Genomic DNA, 25987 nt, shown 5'->3' with positions numbered 1-25987 from the left:
ACACACACGATAGAGTTTATAAGTAAAAATCCAATATTTCTTTTCAGCTATAATCCAAGGGAACATTCTAAGTATTTCTTTTAATATTAGAGCCTACCTAAGTCTAATCAATAAAGTTGAGTCACACAAGGTTTAATAAAAGATGCATTGGTTACAAATTTAGATAAATTTAGAAATTTAGTATAATTAAAAAAGTCTTTACAAAAGTTCTAGAAAGTATGACTTTGCAACAAAGCTCTTCCTATATTCTTATTTATAGTTTTTAATTCTATGTTACCTAGCTCTAAATGATGGGCTGCAGTTATTTTCTTATCGCCTGCTATAATTTGTTGTATAGATAATATTGCTAAAATCAAGTATCTTGTTTTGCCGTTCTGGCACTCACCTCTGCTATTGTAAGCACACAGTACATTGACTGATGCTCAGGATCCACTCCTTCTAGTTTCATTCCAACTTTGAATCCATTTTTGTTGTATGGGAAGGACTGGTACTAGAAGGAAAATGCCAAGTTTTATTTAACATAAGCATTTCTAAAATATGCCAAAATAGATATCTTATTTTTCTCCGTTAAGAAAATCCAGATCTTCCACACTAAGGCCAGCTAATGAAGCTTTTTTCTCCACCTTCATTTAAAAAAAACACACTATACGGACATAAACTAGATCAAAATCTTCAGGATAAAGTACATTATGCATTTCCTAAGTAATAAATATGTTAATATATTTCCGGATTAATGGCTCAGCCTCTCTCATCTTTTACATTCCTGCTGTGCAAGTTGTATTTTGAACTTGGGTTAAGTAATTATGTCATCATATGCTTCATTACAATACAATATTGCATATATGCCTGCATGACCTTTAAGAATGAAGTTTTCTTTACTGTGTCAGTTATGCCTTTTACTTTCTAATTGATTTTAGAGTTTGTGCCTTAAGCAGAGATAGTAAATACAAGGATGAGTACAGCTGTGTTTCCTTATCTCTCTCTGCAGCAAAGCGCAGGCATTGCTTGCTGGAATAACAATTAAAAGTCATTTATATATATATAAGTAAGCTGCCTTTCAAAAAACGCATCTCTATGTTTTCATACAATGAAGGATACTCATGTCTTCCTTTCTGTTATCATTTTCTTTAACCATTGTAAAATAATTCTGCTGACACCTCCTATTAATGTATATGCATTGTCAAATTGTCTGTTAAGTATTCTCTTTAAGACTTATGTAACCTAGTAGTTATTATTCTTGCTTCATTCTGGGTACAAAAAAACTCCTAATGACTGTCAGTAGTAATCTGCTAGCTTTGAAAAATAAATGACTCTTTGGATCTTCTCCAGTGGTTGGTATGTATTGCCAAAGTTTTTCTGCCGCAATGCTAAAACTAATTTTAATACCAAGATTTTGACAAATTTCTTATATGAAGTTAAATAAATGCTGACTTGTGAGAGAGTATCTGTTTCTTCCGCAATGACTTTTCTAGTTATGCCATGAAGATATAACCATGCAAAAATCCATTTACTTTAAAGAATAATTTTACAAGCAGGATTTTGCATGACTGCTTGTACTGAAATGAGTGTAAGAATGAATGGATTTACAAGTTTCCGACAGGTGTATTGTTCCGCTCTTTAAAACTGCTTGACATACAACAAAACAAGTCAAGGCAAAAGAAATCATAATTAAGAAGCTATGTGTGTCTATGTGTGTCTGGGGAGGGGGGTGAGGGGGGCAGGGGATGTGCCACAAGATTATACATAACTTTCTGTTAATCCTTTCCTAGGAACCCAAGTCTCACCACTCCTTTTTATCTACGCTAATGACTGTTATTAACCACGTTAACTGTGGTTAATTAGGATTACTTCCATAAAATTATTGATGTACAGTTGCATCAATTGAAGCTTCTCACCAGAGATTGCTAGTAATCAAGGCTGTAACCCCTGATCCTGTCAAAATACATAGGATCCACATGCATTCATCTTAAAACTATTGTTGTACAGACCTCCTTGTAATTCTTACTAAATTTGCTCCATAATAACTTACTATTTTCACAGAACCAAAATTGTATGTATAACAGCAGCGTCTACATATGCATTAGAAGAATACCAGGAATGCATGCAGTATGAAAAAAAGAGGCAGAGAAATGTTGCATATAAAGAGTATTGTTTTTGTATGCCAAAATGATATAATCTAGAATTATTTAAGTGCCTGTAAAATTATGAGATTCATGTTTATTGTTTCTCTGACACAATCTTTATTTTAGTCTATAATTTTTTTAAAACATAATTTAAAAAGACATTAACTGTTGTCAACTATTACAACTATTGAAAGGTTTCTTTTCTATTCAGGATTGTTCACACTATCCAATTGCTAAAATAAAGCAAAAGGGAATAGACATTAATGGGTGAACAACAAAAAAAACCTATAATCAAAATGGGCCATCTATTCCAAATGTGCATAGCTAACCTATCCAGGTATTTAGGGTAGGGAAAACAAGTTAAAAACTTATCTTCACCAGTATTCAAACCAAAACGAAGCATGAATACATACACCTAGCTCTCAAACTTCAAGCTGCCAGCAGTAATAACACCAATGAATTCTTATTGCAATGTTTTGGAATTGGACACTTAGTAGCATCCAGAAATAATCTTAAATACATCCAACAGTATAAAAATATAAGAAAGTATGAAATAATCCAAACATTATGCATAATAGTGTTTTAAACGGTGGCAACAACATGCTTAGCTAAATCAACATCAACATTTAAAGTCTGCTGGGGGAAAACAGGTTTTCGGCTGTTAAAAAAAATGTTTAGAAGTGTTAAATACAACTAGAATTCCAAAACTATGTTGTCACTGTGAAAACCTGCCCACTTATATGAGGATTACCTTTAACAGAACAACACCTGAGATTACCTCCTCTGCATCAGTTATTACATATAAACATAGTAACATCTGTGAACTGCCTTTCATAAGTAAGGGAACTAACATAACCCTATCAGCCATGTCGAAATTTTAATTTGCCTTTATTTAAGACAATCATCTAGCAAAGTATATATTCCTCAAACCAATTAATTAGGATTTTACAGGAGAGCTTACCTCTTTAAAAATCTTAGGAGGTGCTGCTGTAGCCTTTTCTTCTTCCAAATATGAAGACCAACTCCATGCTTTCTTTCCCTTTGACATTAAAGCTGAAATTAGAAATTAAATCATTAAAAAATTAAAAAATAAAATCTATTCTCGGAAAACATGTGTAAGCTGTTATCTGCACTCAGGTAACTGTCCCTGGTTTGCTTTCAAACTCATGAAAAGCATCTTATCACCAAGTATAGGATGATTCTCTTCCCTGCCCCATTCATAGATAATAATTATCTTGGTGAAAAATATTGTATTACTATTGGGTAAATATAGTAATGTCATCCTATATACTTCAAAACTAGTAACACAATATTACTAAACAGGTAATCTTTGACTTACAGCAGTTCATTTAGTGACCAAAGTTCATTTAGTGACAAAGTAACGACACTGAAAAAAGTGTTGTTATGCGTTTTCACTCACCTTTGTAGCATCCCCATGATCACGTGATCAAAATCCAGACATTTGGCAACTAACTCCCATTGTGTCCCAAGGCCATGTGATCACCTTTTGCAACCTTTTGACAAGCAAAATCAATGGGGATGCCATATTCACTTAATAACCATGTTATTACAACTGTGGTGATTCACTTAACAACTGTGGCCAGAAAGTCTTAAAATGGGGAAAAACTCACTTAACAAGTGCCAAAACAACAGAAATTTTGGGGTCAATTATGGTTGTAAGTTCAGGACTATCTGTATTTGTGTGAACAGTACAACAATTAATTGGTGCGCCAATTGCGCCCCCTTCTGGACCGTGATGCCCTACGCACAGGACCGTGATGCCCTACGCACAGTCACTCATGCACTGGTGACGTCTCGCCTGGACTACTGTAATGCTCTCTACATGGGGCTTCCCTTGGGACGCGCCCGAAGACTGCAGCTAGTCCAGAACGCAGCCGCGCGGGTAGTCATGGGGAGTACTAGGTACTCCCACGTAACACCTCTCCTGCGCGAGCTGCACTGGCTGCCTGTAGTCTTTCGGGTGCGTTTCAAGGTTTTGATCACCATCTTTAAAGCGCTCCATTGCATAGGGCATAGTTACCTGCGGGATCGCATCCTCCCACATACATCCCTGCGGCCAATTCGCTCTCACAGGGAGGGCCTTCTCCTGGTGCCATCCACGAGGCAATGCCAACGGGTGACACCGAGGAGTAGGGCCTTCTCTGTGATGGGCCCAACCCTCTGGAATGACCTCCCCCCCGACATTAGAACTACTACTGACCTCCGCTCCTTCCGACAGAAACTGAAGACACACCTGTTCCGACTGGCTGGTCTGGCATAATTTATAACGTCTACCTCCTGGCATACACATTCTTACTGGTTTTTAGAGGGATAGTGTTTTAAATTTGATATGATATTGGGATTTTAAATTTTTGTATCGATTTATTTATTTAGCTGTACAGTTTGTCATATTTTATCCTCCTCTTACACATGTATTTATGTAGTTATTACTATGTTTTAATTGTATTTTGATACGGACTGTACACCGCCCCGAGTCCCTTTTGGGAGAGGGGGCGGTATATAAACGCTAATAAATAATAAATAATAATAATAATAATTCTTAATTAATTGTTAATTAAGACAGCAGGGATAGTAGATGATTACCATCAAAGTGAAAATTATAGATTATACAGGTAGCTATTACTGCCTAATCTTATTATTTTCCTTAAAGAAGCATATTCACTCCTTTAGGAAACTGACTCCACAGTAATAGCATTTTACTACTTAGTTAACATTTTGGATTTGTCACTTTTTAAAATATGCAACACTTAATTTTCTACAGGTTCCCAAAAATTAGTTGAACAATTTCACCTATGCGGAATAGAAATCCCCATCAGTGTTCAGGAAAGAGAATAATCTTAATTTCATTTATACTTTTACTTTAAACTCTCCTATGGAATGGGAAACATTAAAGACAGAAAATTTGAAGCTTTTAATAAAACATGTAAGCACTTGAAGAGCGATGCTCTTCAAGTTTTTCTTTTACAAAATACTTTTACAAAATAGCTATGTACAGGATAGCTATTATAATAAAGTGATATCATTATAATAATAATAATAATAATAATAATAATAATAATAAATTTTTATTTGATTAGCCGCAACCCTCTCCCGAAGGACTCGGGGCGGCGTACAATCAAAACGGATAAAAATACACATAGGACACACATATATACGAAAAGAACAGGGACAAATACATATGTGCATGGAGGAGAGTAGACTTATAAGTGAAGGACAATTAAAACACAACTAAAAACACAATTAAAACACAGTTTAAAATCCCCTTAAATAAATTGCTAAATTAAAAACCCCTCAGGAGCGTTACGAAGTTATGGTTGACTAAATATGATAGTATATTATTTTAATTAATTAATTTAATATTTGTATAGCCATCTATTTCACTTTACTGACTCTGGGCAGCATACCTAACAATCAAGAATGTATAAAAACTGATTGAAAACAATAAAGTTAAATCAAAACAGAAACAAAATAAATCAATTTTTTTAAAAAAACAGTGGCATAAAAACAGAGTGCATCATACAACCATCTAACAGGCTCCACTGTATCATAGCATGACTATGCTAGTTGATAAAGCTATGTTTGAAGGCAGGGGTGGACAACGATGGAAACTTTTACGACTTGTGGACTTCAACTACCAGAATTCCTAAGCCATCAAGGGAATTGAAGTCCACAGGTCATAAAAGTTACCATAGTTGCCCTCCCCTGTTTTAAGAGCTTTCTGGAAAACTAACAGAATTGGGGTCAATCTCACCTCGGGAGCGGAGGGGGGGGGGAGATGATGTTCCAGAGGGTGGGGACTATATCAATTTTATCAACCAAGCACACAGTGGGAATGTTCATCTATGGCATTATGGAAAATCAATGATCCAAAGATATTTGCAAACAGTATAAATATGTAAAATTCACAGATTCACATAATGTGGTTGTTCACTTCTGATGGTACACTTGATCAATCCATTTACCTCAAGACATAAGTTTTTTGAGGAACTAAAGGAAAACTTTATTCTGCAAAAGTATTATAAATCAACTTACTTTGTTTTAAAATTGCCACCTCTCGTTTCCTTTTCCTTGTGGCTCTTTGAGATACTCTCAATATTCTTCCTTCAGCGTTCTCTTCCTAAATTGCAAAATTAAATATTGCAACTGGCATAATTATCATTTATGATTATCAAACAAAGAAGTTCCTGTTCTGACAGTATTTTGAATATTTAAATATGAATTCAGGTCATGTAAAAATCAATGGAAAATGAAGCACCAGCCTGCAGAGTGGTTTTTGATTAAACTAGGAAGATAGTATTATGAACAACTTAAGTATATGTGAAACCAGATGTATGAATAAAATTCAGTTTTGATTTGCAATATTAAAACAGTGAACTACAATACAGTACAAGAGAGAATAATAATAATATGCTCTCTGTAGGATGCTTTCAGAAAATGACTACACTGTAGACAAGATGTATACTTTACTATTCTTACTCTATCTACATGAAAATAAATGCACTAGTCAGAAGAGTGGTATATATTTCTTTAACACCAGCCCAACCCCAACCCCAACCCCAACATCCAATTGGGCAAGCATTCACAACATTTGTCAATAACAAAATCAAATGACTGTTCGTTTATCAATCAAATAATTGGAAGGACATGTATTATTGCTGAATTTTACAAGATTTCAATATTCTTATACCTTATAAGATTTCTAATAAAAAATCAATTTCATTCGGGGAAGGGGAGTTATTTGAGGCTGTGGAAATATCACGTAGTCCAGAAATCTCATGAGATTCGGGCAAATCAGTTAAATTTAGTTAAATCAGTTAAAACGTACCACTCCATTTATGGTTTGTTCCCTTGACTACTGAACAAATAATGATTGGCAATGGGCTTAAAGTGCACAGGGTTTACAGGCAGGGACTACTGAACAGTACTAAAACTACAAGAAATGGTCTAATCTAGAACAATCGACTGAAAAATACTAACTGTTTCTTTATCTTTTTCTTCGATAACCTCTCCTTTGGTTGGCAGTTTGCTTTTTCTCTTTTGAACGCCCTTAGAATAGTCTTCGTCACTGCATTCTGACACGTCTTTTTCCTCCTTTGATTCCCTAGAATGAGAATTAAATTGCAATAATTACCACAAGGAAAAAGTTGTGATACACAAAACAAGACTTTGTATTTTTCAAACCTTTCCTTTCCTATTTCTCCTCAAAGCACATACTTTAAAAGGGCATTTGAAAAGAAAAGAAATAGCAAATTTGAATGCTGTCAAGTGGAATAATAGAAAGATTGCAATCTCTTGAAAGATTGAAGAGATTATTATGTAAGACAGTAAAATAAATTTCTCAAATGAGCACAGTAAAAACAACTGTGCAATAGTTATTTGCGTTAGTGATAAACTGAACTACACTATTACTAACAGAAAACAGAAAATATGCCCTTTTTAAATTAATGCATGGCCCTGAATAAAAACACATGACTTTCCTGCCATAAATTCCAATACAATGGATTGCATCTAAATAGAACCTTTACAAAATTAAAGTGAATAATGCAAACTTTTTTGATCATACGCTCATATACCAAGTAAAATTCTAAATACTGATGCTGCAATTTTTAACTAGAAGTCAAACTTACTGGGATTTATTTTTTTAATAGATATGTATCAGAACTGTTCAAATTCTTACAGCACTCAGGAACGTGAATGAAGGAGCTATCTTTGACAGCCATGTGTTTTTCTTTTGCAGGTTTCCTTCAGCTGCTTCTTTTAAGACTGCTTCTGAATATCTTATGCTCCTGTTCTCTTTCAAAGAATATGTCTGCACTAATGTATACAAGATTGCACCCAAGGCTGCATCCTGTTGACACTTAGCTATGAATTATTCTGAATGGTAATCAAACATGCGAGTATTCTGGCAGGTTTATATTATACTCACAAACAAACAGTGGTAATTACCGAGGAAAATATGGCTTCTCTGAGATGTGTAAGGTCAATACTGTTTCAAGTTCTTGGGGATTCTTTTATTTATAAACTTGTTTAAATAATTGTAAAAATCATTTGCCTTGTTTTGTATAACTGAATAGGGGTCAATAATGTGGTATTAAAAGCTCTACCCTATGTATAGTATCTCCAAATGGCATTCTAGAAGTCGCATAGAAACATTCTTATTAAATACGTTTGAATTCTTGTGATATCACCCGTGTTCTATCCCTGGAATTTGTTACAGGTGGATGATTTCACCTGCAACCACTATACAGGATTGCATGATGGCACCTAGTGCCTCTAATATCCCCATACCTTTTCTCCTTTGCTTCACACAAAAAAACCCCAGCAGTAATTAGCAATAATAATACAACATAGATTCAATTTTTTTAAAAATCAACTGACAGCTCAGCAAGTATTTTTATCCAGTGTTCCCTTAGGCGACAACAGAATTTGTACTTGCCATGATACTGTGTTGTATGTATTATATTCTTACTTGTTTTTAAACAGATGGGCACATTTCTGGCTGCAAGTTCTTTCTCCAGCTACAAACTCCACTGATGTTCCAGATTGAAAACAATTTTCACAAAAATGAAGCCCATCTGCCTTTGCAGTTTCCTTCAATTTTGGTGGTACTTCTGTTTTTTCTGAGAATGCTACACAGAAGAAAGAAAGCAGTGAATTTTCAAGATGACATGCAGGTGAAGCAAAACAAGATAATGAATTATGTCACACAAAATGACCAAGACTTTCAGCTGGGAAACACACCTAGTACATGTCTGCCATTCCTTAAAGCAGCCATATCTTTACCCAGGATTGCCTGGCTGCTTTTGCAGCTGTAGAACAATCTATAGACAAAAAGCATATTTGGCTGATGTGTTACAACTTTCATGCTTCAAAGCATCTTTCTGCTTTTGAGCTCAACCTCCTGCACCTCTTTAATTACTGATAAACATTTATAAATTGATTTCAGGCTTCCCACAAGCAATCAGTGCTGACACTTTAGGAAAATCTTACAGGCTTCATCTAAACCATTTACTCAACAACAAGCTTATTTCTCCGAGTGATGATGAACAGTTCAATAAAGATTTCAATACAGTGTGCATCTGCTGTAAAAGTCAACTGTGTGTCAAGGATAATAAGAATTCGTATGAAAATAGAGAAGCCAATATAATAAAACTATCGTTTTGTTTGTTGTCCAATTATTAATAGTTTAATATATTGCAATTATTATTCTATTTGTTTCATAATCTGTAAACCACCAGGAGTCACCTTATAGTGGAGATGGGTGGCATAAAACTTTAATATATAAAGAAACAGATTAATAAATAAATAAAGATCTTATATAAATCAATGTTGCAGCCACATCTAGAATACAGTGTGTAGTTTTGGTTACAACAACTTAAAAGGGATATAGTGGAACTAGAGAAAGTTCAGAGGAAAGTTGATCAAAGAACTGCATCTTACAAGGAAATGTTGTGTGTGTGTGTGTGTGTGCTTATTTTAGAAAGGAAGTCAACAAAAGAGAACACAAATATAGTGTACATAAGGTGACCAACTGTCCTCCTTTAGGGAGGACAGTCCTTCTTTTGTAAGTTCTGTCCTCCCTCGAAAAGTGTCCTCCTACATGTCCTCCTTTTCGATATTTGAAGACTAATCTGTTGCGCGTTATGTGACGTATTTGTATTTGAAACGACAATTCGTCAAGACTCGGTATAGTGCGGTATAAGACGCGATTATGAGACGCATGCGCTCCACACGGGAGACCTTGAGAGCGCCGCGTGCAAGTGGCTTTGTTTACTTCTTACTGAAACACAACATGGCACATATGCACGCAGTAGACTCACGGCACGTCGGCAATTGAATGACTCATGGTAATTATTTCTTTCTCAGTGAATATTCAATTATACAGAGGTAAGTACAATTCACGTTTTATTAAACAGTTTTTAATGGTGTTTTTTTTACTTCATCGCAAGTATATTGAACAGATATTGAATCTTGTGTTGAATTTTTATCTAAAGAAATGCTAGACATTAAAATAGACGACAATTGTCTCTTTGAAGAAATTAGAAGACTGAATGTATATTTAAATTCTGAAAAATTAATACAATGGGAAAATCAACATGTTGAAATTGATAAAAGATGGGTGGATATTTTCAGCCATTTCAAAAATGAACATATTCCATGTGAACATTTATTTATACTTGTTCAATTTACGTTGTGCTGCCCTGGAACTAATGCAGCAGTTGAAAGAGTTTTTTTCAATTGCCAATGATTTTTCGACAAGTGAGAAATCGAGATTGAATGTTGATACTCTAGCTGCAGCACTTGCCGTAAAATTCAATATGAAGGATATTTCTTATTCAGATATTTCCAATATATTGTTAGAAGATGATACATTGACAAAAAAATTAATTCAATGGAAAAGTACTCATTTAAATAATAATTAACAGGCATGAAAGCATAATTACAATATAAAATGTTGCAAAAGTTTTGGTTTGGTTTGGTTTATTTGGATTTATATGCCGCCCTTCTCCAAAAGGACTCAGGGCGGTGTACAACATTAAAAAACACACATCCCAAAAGTTAAAAAAGATTAAATCCATATCCAAAAAAAAACAGATTTTTTTAAAAAAAAACAATACATTTAAAATAAGTTAAAATTAAAATTAACAGGCCAGGCCGGCTTGCTGGAAAAGCCAACTTTTTAGGGCGCGTCGGAAGGACCGGAGGTCAGGGATTATGCAAAGCTCCGGGGGGAGCTCATTCCAGAGGGAAGGCGCTCCCACAGAGAAGGCTCTCCCCCTGGGGGTCACCAGCTGACACTGCCTGGCCGACGGCACCCTGAGGAGGCCAACTCTGTGGGATCGTACTGGACCGTGGGAGGCTACTGGTGGCAGTAGGTGGTCTCGCAGGTACCCTGGGCCTAAGCCATGGAGCGCTTTAAAGGTCATAATTAATACCTTGAATAGCACCCGGAAAACAACCAGCAACCAGTGCAGGCCGCCTAAAAGGGGTGTAACATGGGAGCACCTAGGTACCCCCATGACAACTCGAGCGGCCGCATTCTGAACCAGCTGAAGCCTCCGGGTGCTCTTCAAGGGCAGCCCCATGTAGAGAGCATTGCAGTAGTCCAGGCGAGAAAGGACGAGGGCATGAGTGACTGTGCACAGAGCATCCCGATCCAGGAAGGGGCACAACTGACGTACCAGGCGAACCTGGTAAAAGGCCCCCCTGGTCAAGGCCGTCAGGTGTTCTTCTAAATTAAGACGCGTATCCAGGAGGACTCCCAGATTGCGAACCCTCTCTGAGGGGGCTAAATTTTCTCCCCCTATTGTCAAAGATGGAACAAGATGTACAAATCGGGATGACGGAAACCACAGCCACTCAGTCTTGGAGGGATTAAGCTTGAGCCTGTTCCTCCCCATCCAGATCCGCACAGCCTCCAGGCATCGGGACATCACGTCGAGGACATCGTTTGGGTGGTTTGGGGTAGAGATGAAAAGTTGGGTATCATCAGCATATTGATGATACCGTACCCCAAAACCACGGATGATCTCGCCCAGCGGTTTCATGTATATGTTGAACAGGAGGGGTGAGAGAACCAACCCCTGGGGCACTCCACAAGTGACGCGCCTGGGGGTCGATCTCTGCCCTCCAGTCAACACAAACTGCGACCGATCCGACAGGTAGGAGGAGAACCACCGTAAAACGGTGCCCCCCACTCCCAACCCCCCGAGTCGTCGCAGTAGGATACCATGGTCGATCGTATCGAAAGCCGCTGAGAGGTCTAATAGGACCAGGACAGAGGAACAGCACCTGTCCTGGGCCCGCCAGAGATCATCGACCAACGCGACCAATGCCGTCTCCGTGCTGCACCCGGCCCTGAAACCCGACTGAAACGGATCCAGGTAGACAACTTCATCCAGGTACTGGGGAAGCTGACGTGCTACCACACTCTCGACAACCTTTGCTACAAAGCGAAGGTTGGAGACCGGACGATAGTTGGCTAAAGAAGCTGGGTCCAGGGAAGGCTTCTTGAGGAGGGGCCTCACCACCGCCTCCTTCAAGGCGGTGGGAAAGAACCCCTCTCTCAATGAAGCGTTGGTAATCGCCTGGAGCCAGCCTCGTGTCACCTCCTGGGAAGCCGAAACTAACCAAGAGGGACATGGGTCCAGCACACAAGTGGCAGCACTGAGTCTCCCCATAATCCTGTCCATGCCTTCGGGGGTCACAGGGTCAAACCCATCCCAGATTGTCTCCTCAAGATTCATACCCGTCGGCTCGCCCGAATCTACCCAGTCAGAGTCCAAGCCTGTCCGGATCTGAGTGATTTTATCCTGCAGATACTGAACAAATTCTTCAGCTCTACCCTGCAAGGGGTCTTCCCCAGTTCCTTGGTTAAGTAAGGAGCGGGTCACCCTAAACAGGGCGGCTGGGCGGTTATCTGCGGACGCGATAAGAGCGGAAAAATATTGCCGTTTTGCCGCTTCTATCGCCACTAAGTAGGATTTAATATGAATTCTTACTAGTGTTCGATCAGATTCGGACCGGCTGGCCCTCCAGCCACTCTCTAGGTGTCTTTTCCGGCGTTTCATCTCCCGGAGCTCCTCGGTAAACCAGGGAGCCATCCGGGATCGACACTGGGTCAGAGGCCGCAAAGGCACAACACGATCCAAAGCCCCAGCGGCAGCCCTATCCCAGGCTTCTACTAGGGCTTCGGTCGAGTTGTGAGCAAGGGATTCAGGAGAAGTCCCAAGCTCCATCAGGAACCTTTCGGGGTCCATCACATGCCTGGGGCGGAACCATCTAGTTGGTTCCGCCTCTCTGCGGCGAGGGGTAGCGGTATGGAAGTCAAGCCTGATGAGGAAATGATCAGACCATGACAAGGGTTGAATAGAAATATCCCCTAAATCTAGATCATTCATCCACTGCCCAGAGACAAAAATCAGGTCGAGCGTGTGTCCCCCATTATGGGTGGGGTCTTGAATTAACTGAGTTAGGCCCATAGCTGTCATGGAAGCCATGAACTCCCGAGTTGACTCGGATGTCTTGCCAATGGAAGGTAGATTGAAATCCCTCAGGACCATGAGCCTGGGGAAATCAATTGCCAATCCAGCTAATACATCCAGCAGCTCCGGCAGGGCCGATGAAACATAGCAGGGAGACAGATATGTAACAAAAAGGCCCACCTGAGCTCCAAGGCCCCACTTCACAAAGAGGGACTCACACCCGCCTATATGAGGCACAGTGACCTCATGAGGTCTGAGACTTTCCCTAATAACCACCGCTACCCCCCCTCCCGCCCCTGCCCTGGGCTCTCGGCTGGTGAAACGCCTGGAAGCCTGTTGGGCATAGTTCGCTAAGGGGCACACACCCCTCATGGCCCAACCAGGTCTCCGTAATGCACACCAGGTTTTTATTATGCATATATCATAATTTAGTGTATTATTGTTGCAATGAATAAAATATTTCTTTTATTTATGATATATTTTTTCCAATTTATTTGTCCTCCTTTTCATTGTAAAAAAGTTGGTCACCTTAGCATTTTGGACAATAGAATGTGTTTTGTCCTCCTTTTTATTGTAAAAAAGTTGGTCACCTTAGTGTACAAAACTGTACATGATATGGATAAGGAGAAGCTGTCTTCCCCTTCCCAAAATACTAGACGCAGATGTTAATGAAAATGAATCTTGGAAGAATCCAGCAAGACAAAACAAAGTATTTTTACACCATAAATAATTAAAATTTGGAACTATGAGATATAATAGTGGCTACCAACTTAGCTGGTTTCAAAAAAGGGTTGGCCAAATTTATGGAATAATTCTTTCTTGTATAACTGATTGGCCACCGCGAGGACAGATGGATGAATTACCTAGATTGACCAACAGTCCAATCCAGCAAGACACTTTTTAAGTTCTTGCGTTTAAATTACTACTTATATCAAGCAAGCTTAAGAACTTTGTAAAAATATTCGATCAAACAGATTTCAATATATAAACGCTATTGGACTGCATCCCAGATGAGCAAAGTTCTGCTCACTGGAACTCACAAGAGAAATAAGGACATGTGTGTTTTGATGAATTTGCCATTTTCCTGCAGAGATGCTCTGCAGAGGACTGTGGAGCAGCATGAAGGTTGCAAGGCAACAAGAGAATTCACAAATTAAATCTCCTTTAGACTTTCGCTATTCGTAAGATTTTGCTGAACCTGTTCTCTTTCATAAATGAAAGATAGGCTCCTTTTCCTGGAAGCAGAAGTCTGTATATATCCAGCATTTAGAGCAGGAATGGGCAATCTTCTGGTTATTGGGGAATCAAATATAAACTTTGGGGGAGGGTGAAACCATAGTGAGCAGGAAAATGAGTGGGCAGAGCTGAAGTAGTTGAAATAATTTGTCTTTTTTCCTAAATTGGGTTAAGGCCACTCTGGGGCTTACAAAACAATTTCCAAGGCTTCCCACACAGCCTTATACATCCCTGAGGCTAGAAACTGTTCAGCCCAGAATACAATTTAATTCAGCAGCTCTTTTCTGAAATATTCAGAATCCTATCACCTAGTTCTTAATTGGTTCTTATTAGTTTTCCATGGGCATAAGAAGATGATTGTGTTTTAGCTTCACCAAAGACAAATATATAGGAATCACAAACACTTTAAACAATCTATGGAACTGCCTTCTCTGATTCTTTTATCTGGTTCCACTTTTATTTTCAGTTCCGTCTTCGGATTATGGCTTAACTATTTCAAGAGACAAAATGTGATTCTGTGAACTAAGAGATGGTGTTGCACATTACAAGAAAGCAGAAGCTGCAACCTTCTTCTAAGCAAAATCCATTAACAGTAACATTTTATTTTTAATACAAATCCTGTTAATTTAGCACCAATGTTTGTGTGAATGTTTTAACTGCATTTAACATGACTATTGTCTCCGGACCATGAGAGCAAACATTTGATCAGGATTGGGGGCCCATCTAGCAGGCAAACAGGTCTAGTCCTTTCTTTCCCTTGTGGCTATTGCAGGGAAGGTAGAACAGCATGGGTTTTTTTAGGAAGAATGCTTGGATTATGCCAAATGCGCATCTCTGGTCTTGATCTTCACTTCCTCCTTCCTCTCCCATTACTTGCTACCCCAAACTGTTTAAAAATGGGAAATTACGCTAACATCGCGATTCACTCTTTGAAACAGATTTTAGAGTAATTGTAGAACAATTCTGCTCAGATGCCTTCTCTTCTTATTTCAAATGTATGCACAACAGAAATTATAACCTTGCTTAGGACAGCTGGACACACTGATATCCATATAAAATTGTGATGCCAAGAAACAAAATTAAAATCACTGCACTGACCTTCTTGAACAGTTGGCACCATCCAAGTTGTGGTAGCTGTAGCCTTCTTAACACTTTCCATCTCTGTCACATCAGTGATTACTTCTAGAGCTCCAAATTCATTCACACAAAACTGATTTTAAAATGTGAAAAAAATATAAAAAGTTTGAGCATCAATTAGTTTGTATTTTTTACAAAACACACACACACACACAGAGCGATATTTATTATTCATCATTATCTCATTACTTATTTAAATTGCCAATGGATTTGATTTTAGACAATAAAACAAGAAGTAGCTTTTATATTGCTACATATACAGCCAGTCTTTGACTTATAACCATTATTTATCAACCAGTCAAATTTGCAATGGCACTGAAAACAGTGACTTACAATTGTTTCTCACCCTTACTTCTATTGCTGCATCCTCATGGTCATATGTTCAAAATTTAGACACTTGGCAATTGGTACATATTTATAATAGTTGTAGCATCCTAGTGTCTCATGATTATCATTTGAAACTTCCCATCCATCTTCCGGCAAGCAAAGTTAATGGGGGTACTGACTGATTCACTTATGCTGCTGTACCCCATTTGGTATATAATTTATATACAGGTGAAACTCAAAAAATTAGAATATTGTGCAAAAGTTCATTTATTTCAGTAATGCAACTTAAAAGGTGAAACTAATATATGAGATAGACTCATTACATGCAAAGCAAGATAGTTCAAGCCATGATTTGTCATAATTGTGATGATTATGGCTTACAGCTCATGAAAACCCCAAATCCACAATCTCAGAAAATTGTATATAGAATATTGTGAAAAGGTGCAATATTCTAGGCTCAAAGTGTCCCATTCTAATCAGCTAATTAAGCCATAACACCTGCAAAGGGTTCCTGAGCCTTTAAATGGTCTCTCAGTCTGGTTCAGTAGGAATCACAATCATGGGAAAGACTGCTGGCCTGACAGTTGTGCAGAAAACCATCATTGACACCCTCCATAAGGAGGGAAAGCCTCAAGAGGTAATTGCAAAAGAAGTTGGATGTTCCCAAAGAGCTGTATCAAAGCACATTAATAGAAAGTTATGTGGAAGGGGAAAGTGTGGAAGAAAAAGGTGTACAAGCAGCAGGGATGACCAAAGCCTGGAGAGGATTGTCAGGAAAAGGTCATTCAAAAGTTTTGGGGACTTTTACAAGGAGTGGACTGAGGCTGGAGTCAGTGCATCAAGAGCCACCACACACAGACGGATCCTGGACATGGGCTTCAAATGTCATATTCCTCTTGTCAAGCTGCTCCTGAACAACAAACAACGTCAGAAGCGTCTTACCTGGGCTAAAGAAAAACAGACCTGGTCTGTTGCTCAGTGGTCCAAAGTCCTCTTTTCTGATGAGAGCAACTTTTGCATCTCATTTGGAAACCAAGGACCCAGACTATGGAGGAATAATGGAGAGGCACACACTGCAAGATGCTTGAAGTCCAGTGTGAAGTTTCCACAGTCTGTGTTGATTTGGGGAGCATGTCATCTGCTGGTGTTGGTCCACTGCGCCTCATTAAGTCCAGGGTCAACGCAGCCGTCTACCAGGAGATTTTGGAGCACTTCATGCTTCCTTCCACAGACGAGCTTTATGGGGATGCTAACTTCATTTTACAGCAGGACTTGGCACCTGCCCACACTGCCAAAAGCACCAAAACCTGGTTCAATGACTATGGGATTACTGTGCTTGATTGGCCAGCAACTCGCCTGACCTGAACCCCATAGAGATTCTATGGGGCATTGCCAAGAGAAAGATGAGAGACATGAGACCGAACAATGCAGAAGAGCTGAAGGCCACTATTGAAGCATCCTGGTCTTCCATAACACCTCAGCAGTGCCACAGGCTGATAGCTTCCATGCCACGCCGCATTGAGGCAGTAATTGCTGCAAAAGGGGCCCAAACCAAGTACTGAGTACATATGCATGCTTATACTTTTCAGAGGTCCGATATTGTTCTATGTACAATCCTTGTTTTATTGATTGAATGTAATATTCTAATTTTCTGAGATTGTGGATTTGGGGTTTTCATGAGCTGTAAGCCATAATCATCACAATTATGACAAATCACAGCTTGAACTATCTTGCTTTGCATGTAATGAGTCTTATGTCATATCAGTGACATGCAGTCAGGTGAGGCAGGTGAGGCACAGCCTCACCACTCTCATCATGAAAAAAAAAAGTAAAAGGAAAAAGCTGAGCTAGTTGCTGCCTCACCGTGGATGACTCTGCTTAACCTCACTGGTGCTCTCCCTCCCCAAGTGTAGTGACTTCCTCTCCAGGCCCCCATTCATTTCTCTCTCACACACACACAGCTGGATAAAACTATATAAAAATCTAGCCCAGCTTCACTGATTACAAGTTTGAAAAGGCAACGTGGCTCCACCTGCAATCAAACTACACTTGGGGAGGGAGAGCACAAGCGAGCACTGAGGAGACCACAGGAGGAGGCAGGAAGCCAGGCAAAGAGCCATGCTGTAGTACACACACTTCCCCCCAGCCTCTTTCTTTTGGAAGGATCGGCTCGGCTCCCCTCCGGCTTCTCTGCCTCTCCTCTCACCCCAGCCTGCCAGCAGGAGGTGGTGGGTGGGCTTTATTGTGTTCCAGGCATTTCCCACCCAGACAGCAGGCTGCATTTGCAATGGTGGAGGTGTTTGGGAAAGGCAGCAGGGGAATGGGGGGGGGGGGTGGCAGAGGAGCTGCTTTCAAGCCACTGGAAAAGATATCCAATCCAACTTTTGTGTGTGGGGGGGGGGGTTTGTTTGAAAGTGAGTGAGAGAGGGAAGGGGTAGGAGAGATAGTCCAATCCAACTTCTGTGTGTGTGTGTGTGTGTGTGTGTGTGTGTGTGTGTGTGTGTGTTTGAGAGAGGGGGAGGAAGTGAGAGAGGGAGGAAGGAGGGGAAGGAGAAGAAAAAGAAAAAGAAAGAAGGCGCAAAGGAGAAAAACAAATGCTGTCGCTTTAAATTGGAACTGAGCATGCCTGGCTGTGGAATTCTGGGAGTTGAAGTCCACAAGTCTAAAAATATTTGAAACCCAGCACTGTGTCAGTGCCTCACCAGTCATAAACCTCACCGCACGTCACTGTGTCATATATTAGTTTCACCTTTTAAGTTGCATTACTGAAATAAATGAACTTTTGCACGATATTCTAATTTTTCGAGTTTCACCTGTATTATCTTCTGAATTTTAAAAATAGTCTCACCCACATTAATTGAAATAAGAGGCAAAGCATGCTTATCCCTGAGTGCATCTGTCTCAGTGAATGTATTCCTGAGCTGCAAAAATCTGAGTTTTCTATTTATTCTTTAAACATTTGTTCCAATTTTAGACTGAAGGAGGACCAGAATTCTCAGGAAAGCACGCATATCAAAGAGGAAAATGTTGGAGAAAATTACAGAAAGTGCGAACATAAGATAAACAAAGCTATATAATTAAATGGTAGTAAAATTAAGGAAGGCTATTGAAAAAAAAATAACAGTAGAATGCCAGTACCATCTAGTGGTCACGTATAATTCCATTGAAAATACCTTGGAAAATGAACTTTCTGAATCGGACTGAATAGCTTTACGCAGTTTCATTTTCAATAACAAAAAAGACAATTTTTCAAGATAGTATACCAGCATTTTTTCAAAGATAACTGCATACAGTAAACTCCTGTCTGTTACCTTTTCCTTTCCTTTTTGTTTCCCCTCCAGAAAATGTTTGATTGTAAACACCTTGGAGCAGGGGTGTCAAACTCAAGGCCCGGGGGCCAGATCCAGCCTAGGGGGATGTTTAGATCTGGCCTGCAGGGCTGCCCTAGAAACAGCAAAGGACTGGCCCGCGGTGCCTGTGTCAATGAAAATGGAGCTCAGGGGGCTACCTGCCGCCCTCCCAAGATCCGTTTTCGCTGGCAGATGGTTGCAGGAGGCAGTCGCAGCTGAAAACGGAGCTCAAGAGGTGCCCATAGGTGCCCCCAACATGAGTGACATCGAACTGGCCACACCCACCCTGGCCCCCTGTGGTCAAATACAACCCTGATACGACCCTCAATTAAATTGAGTTTGACACCCCTACCTTAGAGCTAGGGGCTCTATTTTCTGCTCTGTACATACACACCAACACTTTTATGTCATTCAAGAATGAACAGTATACATAAGAGTTTAGTCTGAAAATCTTTTATGTACTATTCACTCATGTTACACATAATGTCAACATCCTAGATATAAAAATTGGTTTGGTATTCGTGTGAGCAAAGTCAAAGAGGGAAAGCCAAATTTGCTTAATGACCGATGGTGATTTACTTAACAAGCATGGCAAGAAAAAAGAAAAAAACACCAAGTCGTAAAATCACTTTGTGACGGAGGTTCTGATCCTGTATTTGTAAGCGGAGGACTACCAACATTCAACCATGTAAATTTCAATTTGTGCTTTTGTTTCAAAGGATCACACTTTCAAAGCAAGGCATATCTGTGACAACTGCACTTAACATGCAGGTGGTTAAAAATGGAAATAGCAGCAGCTGGGAGAGTGGATTAAGACAGCTGCAGAAATAGATGGCAGAATTTAATTATTTTCTCTCCTGCTGTGGTCCTGAAGAGGATCCATCCACCGATATTTGCTTTGAGGGGCAGAATCCTCTGGGGCTCAGCATTCTAAGGGCATGTTTTTTGCAGCTGGTTTCTGTTTGCTACCTTAGGTTCTACATATAATCAAAATAGCACCTCCAAGCCTTAAATCTCTGGCACCCCTGCATCACACAATGACAATGGGAACTGCTTGTATATGGAATGTACTAATATAGATTCCAAGTAAGGAAATGGAATAATTTAAGGCACTTTCAGATAGTTGCAAACCAGATTTGATAATAGATTTATTCCTGGCTAGCTCTATTTGGCCATTAGGGTCTGGCACACATCCTTTCTGAATGTATTCTCAGGCTCAGCTATATCTATTTTCAGAATGCTTTTTAAAATAGATGCATTCACTTGTTTAGTTAGCAATAACAATGCACTAGCATACTTGTAACGTTCGAAAACAGGGCACTTGAAAAGCACACAAGTACACCAAAAAAAAAAAAAGTGTTTCACATACTGCTACTTTACCAGGAAGCAATTTTAAATTATTGCAGCTTGTCCAATTTGATTGGAGCACTTGAATCCAAAGGTGATTGTATGTAGTCATCAGAGTGATTCAGAAAAGCAGGGTCCTTCACTTTTATATATGCCCTTCAGTTTGGAAGGTATCAACTTTCAAGTTCTCTACACAGTTCACAGCAATTGTAATATGCTGAAGTGTTTCTGATTTGAACATACTGCTTCGCCTGACAAATGGAAAAGTCCCAAATCTTGAAACTCCATAGCAGAGTAACCGCTATATAAAACCCTAATAAGACCACGCCTGGAATACTGCATCCAGTTTTGGCCACCACATTACAAAAATATATTGAGACTCTGGATAAAGTGCAAAGAAGAGCAGCTAAGATGATTAAAGGCCTGGAGAGTAAAACATATGAAGAAGGGTTGCAGGATTTGGTTTGTCTGGTCTAAAGAAAAGAAGGATGATATGATAGTAAGATTATGGTATTTGAGAGGCTGCCACAAAGAGGAAGGGGTCCACCTATTTTCCAAAGCCCCTGAAGGCAGAACAAGGAACAATGGCTGGAAACTAACCCAGAAGAAAAGCAACCTGGAATTAAGGAGAAACTTCCTAACAGTGAGAACAATTAACCAGTGGAACAGCTTGCCACCAGAAGTTGTAGCTGCTTCATCACTGGAGATTTTTAAGAGACTGGACAATCACTTGTCTGAAATGGTATAGGCTTCAGCAGCGGGTTGGACTAGAAGACCTCCAAGGTCCCTTCCAGCTCTATTCTGATTGAGATGAAAGTTACTTATTGCATTAAAAGCCAGACTGCTGCAGCATTTTTATTTCATTTTGTCTGAACGTTTTACTAACACATTTGGATGTTGAAATATTTTGTAACATACAATGTTTGAAACAAATCTGAATAATGAATGAAAGACCAATTTTCTTGCAGGCAGTCTTCACTTGGAAAAAAATGGCTCATGTATGAAATTGCTTTCTATAAATAATCTACCCTTTTATACTAAAAATAAGAAAAACAACAGTGCAATGTGAATTGTTTAAAATAATTCAAGGGACCTGTATTTTAATTACTACTAATAAATATATTTTTTCTGTAATCACCTCTGTTTGATCTGTCTTCTTTTGAGGTTAGGAAGAAGTTGCCCACACCAATTAGGATTGTTGTTGGTGTGATTCTAAGCCTTTTCACTTAATATAAATCTTAATTCACTATTTAAATTATAAAAAGCCATCAATTCTGGATCAAGTTAAAGATTTAAAGAATTGCCTTAAGATCCTCTCACAACTACAGAAGAAAGTGTAATTAAAAATACTAGAATGTGCAGTGATGGATAAATTAACACTTAAAATTAAGGAGAAGGAAGAAACAAAATATTTTTTAACATGGGATTCATTTTATCAACGGCTAACTAACAGAAACAGAAGTTGGCATTTTAAAAGCTTAAGAGAATGATTAATTATATAAGGAAGGTTTATTGAAATGGATAAGCAAATCTTACTACTATGTGATTATTGTTATTGTTATGAAGATTATTCCTACTATTATTACTTTTTTTCAAAATTAACTGTACCCAGGGAACACACTGTTCATGTAGACATTGTTTATTTTATGTTAATTAAAAAAATGTATAAATAAAATGTTCAAAATAAAAAAGCCTCTAGCTTTGACAGAAAGCTAAAAAAAAAAATCATCTCCAAACTTTTTCAAAGTTCTACTCTAAAAACTGCCCTGGTATTGTGCAAAGTGGGGCAATCCAAATAAAATTGATCCTTGAGTATGATACTCACTTCCTTGAGTATCATAATTAATGATACCTTTACCACTAAATAAGGGGCAGCATCTTTTATCTAATATAATTACTAATAAGATTACCCCAAACTACTGTTATTCCAAAGCAGGAGAGTTTCTCCCATGTCTTCCAAGTTAAAGAAACCTGATTAACTATAACAGAGGAGTTGTACATGATTAGTACAGTATGAGTAAAGTACGAAGTGTATTTAGGTGGGAAGAAGTTGTTGAACGCAAATTCTGGAGTCAGAGAAGAATAAGCAGTGACAAACTGTAGGTGCTGTAGAAAAATTAAAAAAATTATAATGCTTGAGTAAGATACTTTCTATGTATTGAATGTGGGGGAGGGGCATTTGGAAAAAAAGTGCATTTGGCCTACATTAGGCTTGGTCACATTTTTAAACAACTTGGAGAAATAATAAATTAATAACAAAGTATTCTGGCATTATAACTGCATTGATCCCTTTTCCAATGGAAACCCCGAGTCATTTTAGTTAGAAAGCCACTTTCCAAAATGTAAGCAAACCGATAGGAGGAAGAAGCCATTCCCTCAGCACAAGGAAGGCAAGGAAGAACAGAAAGCATGGGTTTAAAAGACTGTCTTTAAAATGTGCCTTCTGAACAGGAGGAAGTAAGTGAGCCCAACCTTTCTTCTCAAACACACACCTACATCTTATTTAAAAGAATAAAACATAGGTGTGAAACATCCTCTCTTTATTTATTCAGAAATTCAAAAGGACTAACGCTAAACTTCAAGTTTCAGCCTAGAGAGAAGAGAACAAGGGATGGAAGGAGAGAAGATGAAAGCACTGGAGGCAAAACAGCATGATCCTTGAAAACTTAATAGGACATATTTCATTTCCCTCAATTAAACATTCTGAACGCTGAGCATGGAAATGTTGTACAGCAGTCTAGAAGTAGAATTAGAGCTGAGGAGACAATTTGGAATCAGATCTCCATTCAGCCCCATAGAACTATTCACCGGAATTGTTTTAAGCACTACATCTTTGTGTATATCCCCAGATAAATATGAAACACATGTATTTAACACTGTTTACGATCAACTGATACATTTGGCAAGTTTCTCTCTTTGCAGTGTTTATTGGAGATGATTCTTTATATCAGCATACAGAGATGTGACTTCTAGGGTTTAGCCCTCAGTTAACGACCATTTGTTCAGCAACCATTCGAAATTATTACGGCACTAAATGAGATTTATGGCCAATCCTCAATGTTCCAGCCACATGACTCAATGTTGCAGCAGTGTGATTGTGATTCAAGACCTTGGCAATTGGCTTTCAATTACAAGGGTTGCAAGTGTCCCACGGTCACATGATCACCATTTGCAACCTTCACTGCCAGCTTCTAACGAACAAAATCAATTAGAAACCTGGCAGGAGACTGCAAATAGCAATCCTGTGACATCACATCTGATGACCATGCAGGATTCACATAACACCGTGATGGCAAATCTATGGCACATGGAGGCCTCTCTGCCGGCATGCAAGTTGTCGCCCCAGCTGGGCTCCATCACACATGGGTGCATGTCTCCTGTTGATTTTGGGATCTCTGCAGTGTGTGTTGTTTAATCAAAATGCAGTTAAAACATTATACAAGCCATCGAGAATTTAACTACATACATCCAACAGGAAGAGAAAGTGCCTCACAGGAACAGATGGGATAAATCCTAGAAAGGTAGGAAATGCATCATTGAACAATGGAGATGAATGCTAGAGAGGAATAAAGCTGCATACAAGACAGACATAATACCTGTAACAGCGTACGCATGCACGGGAAGCTGGGGGGGAGCGAGGCACAGCGTGGTTCCTCCAGCGCTGCCCCACCCCATTTTTTGTCCCAAGAGGCTTCAGGAAGGCTTGCTAGGCCCAAAATGGGGCACAGAGGGTCGCACATGCATGCACGGGGTGGGGGCAGGAGGGAGCGCAGGGAGGGGTTGCATGCGCATACGCAGGGGGACAAGCCATGCGGGTGGGGGCGTGTGCATATTATGGGTGTGGGCATGCACGCATGCGCTGTTGTGCACGTGCGCACACTTTCAGCACGCGAGAACAAAAAGGTTAGCCATCACTGACCTAACAACTGCAACTGGAATTGCCAGAATTGTTGTCAAAAGTCAGCAGTCATGTGACACTTTGTTTTTTTTACAACCATGTCATTTTCCAAAGCTGTCCCATTTACCATCATTTCCCCAATGAGTACCTTTCAGTGTTTTCATTCATAGAACAGTTCCTTAATCCATGATATAACAATGAATGTTTTTATGGTTTGGTTGAAGCTTGCATATAATTGCAATTCAGTCTTACAAAGTCATGCTCATATATTTGGGCCAGCAAACTTTCTATGAGGTGGTTCATACATGCATAGATGTGCACTTTCCAATGTATATTTTATTATAGGAATATACAGTATTAGAAAGGTACAATTTTGATTTTATTTTAACATACTAGAAATGCTTCTAAAGCAGAAAATGGAGAAATCAAAGAGAGGAATATTCATTTTTGTATCAGAAGTACTAGCACAATTACTGTATCTAATTAGAGGAAGCAGAAAGAACAACCTGAAGCCAGTACAAAATCAAAATGATCTTTCATCACTGGAGGAAAGGGAGAAAATTCGCACACAAAGAAGCTATCAAAAAATGTCAAAACAGTATCTTCCAGATTTTAACCTCCTCCACTGAAGTGTGTGACTAATATCACATAAATTTCTGTGATATGATTGGAAGATGATACTGTTAATGAAAGTATCTTAATTAATCTCATATAATGCTTTCTAAACACAGAGCCCTTAAAGCAACTAAATTGTATAAAATACCCGTATTTTTCAGATTATAAGACGTACCAGGCTATAAGATGCACCTAAATTTACAGGAGGAAAACAAGAAAAAATTAGTTTTTGGCCTCCGCGTGTCACGTTTTCGCCCTCCCCGGCCCCAAGAAGCACTCTGCAGTGCTCCGCACGGCCTGTTTGCACCAAAAGCGGGCCTGTTTTTGGCCTGCAGAATACTTCTGGGGGCCGGGGAGGGCAAAAATACGACACACGGAGGATTCAGGAGGTCAAAAACACCCATATTCAGTCTATAAGACACACCTAAATTTTCACTCACTTTTTTTTGGGGGGGGGGAAGGTGCGTCTTATACTCTGAAAAATAGGGTAAGAGATTGCTCATGGACAATTTGCCTTAATTCTACCAGTTTTCAATATCCTTAACTAATATGTATAGAAATTTCATAAAAGGTTTTTTTTAAAAAAAAAATCCAATGCTATCTTTCCAGATCAGCTATAAGGGTCAGGAATTGGGAGTGCGTGCAGCTTTTGTATTGTCCAATGGATGAGAATGTCACAGAGCCTTCTTTGTGCTCCGTATTATGCAACATCTTAATAAAACTCCAGGAAGCAAATTCAACTTCATAAGCTGAAAATCATTGAGAAACTGTGATGAATGATTTGAAGGAATAAGAAATGGTGTTCAATTTGTTTTGAACAAGGTGACATCCTTACAGGGAGTCCCTTAACTTACAACCCCATAATTTCCATTGGTAATCAAGACAGTTATTAGATGAGCCTCAGTCAATTTTATGACTTTTGCCATAGTTAGTTAGCAAATCACAGCA

At 39.0% G+C, this 25987-nt stretch overlaps 1 protein-coding gene across 5 annotated transcripts in view; it reads right to left on the bottom strand.

The window, feature by feature from the left end:
- Positions 1-25987, bottom strand: part of L3MBTL3 (L3MBTL histone methyl-lysine binding protein 3) — a 94189-nt gene that overhangs the window by 45974 nt on the left and 22228 nt on the right. For all 5 annotated transcript variants that reach the window (XM_081940301.1, XM_081940302.1, XM_081940300.1 and 2 more), the window contains 6 exons: positions 15464-15575; positions 8614-8773; positions 7122-7245; positions 6177-6261; positions 3085-3176; positions 386-490 (listed from right to left, as the gene is read on the bottom strand). In XM_081940301.1, the coding sequence (XP_081796427.1) occupies positions 386-490; positions 3085-3176; positions 6177-6261; positions 7122-7245; positions 8614-8773; positions 15464-15575 (678 nt within the window). The remainder of the gene's footprint in view (positions 1-385; positions 491-3084; positions 3177-6176; positions 6262-7121; positions 7246-8613; positions 8774-15463; positions 15576-25987) is intronic.

The sequence above is a fragment of the Natrix helvetica genome (genome assembly GCF_964273705.1).
Source record: "Natrix helvetica genome assembly, chromosome: 2".
In the NCBI taxonomy this organism is placed as follows: domain Eukaryota; kingdom Metazoa; phylum Chordata; class Lepidosauria; order Squamata; family Natricidae; genus Natrix; species Natrix helvetica.
This window is presented reverse-complemented; position numbering and strand designations above follow the sequence as displayed.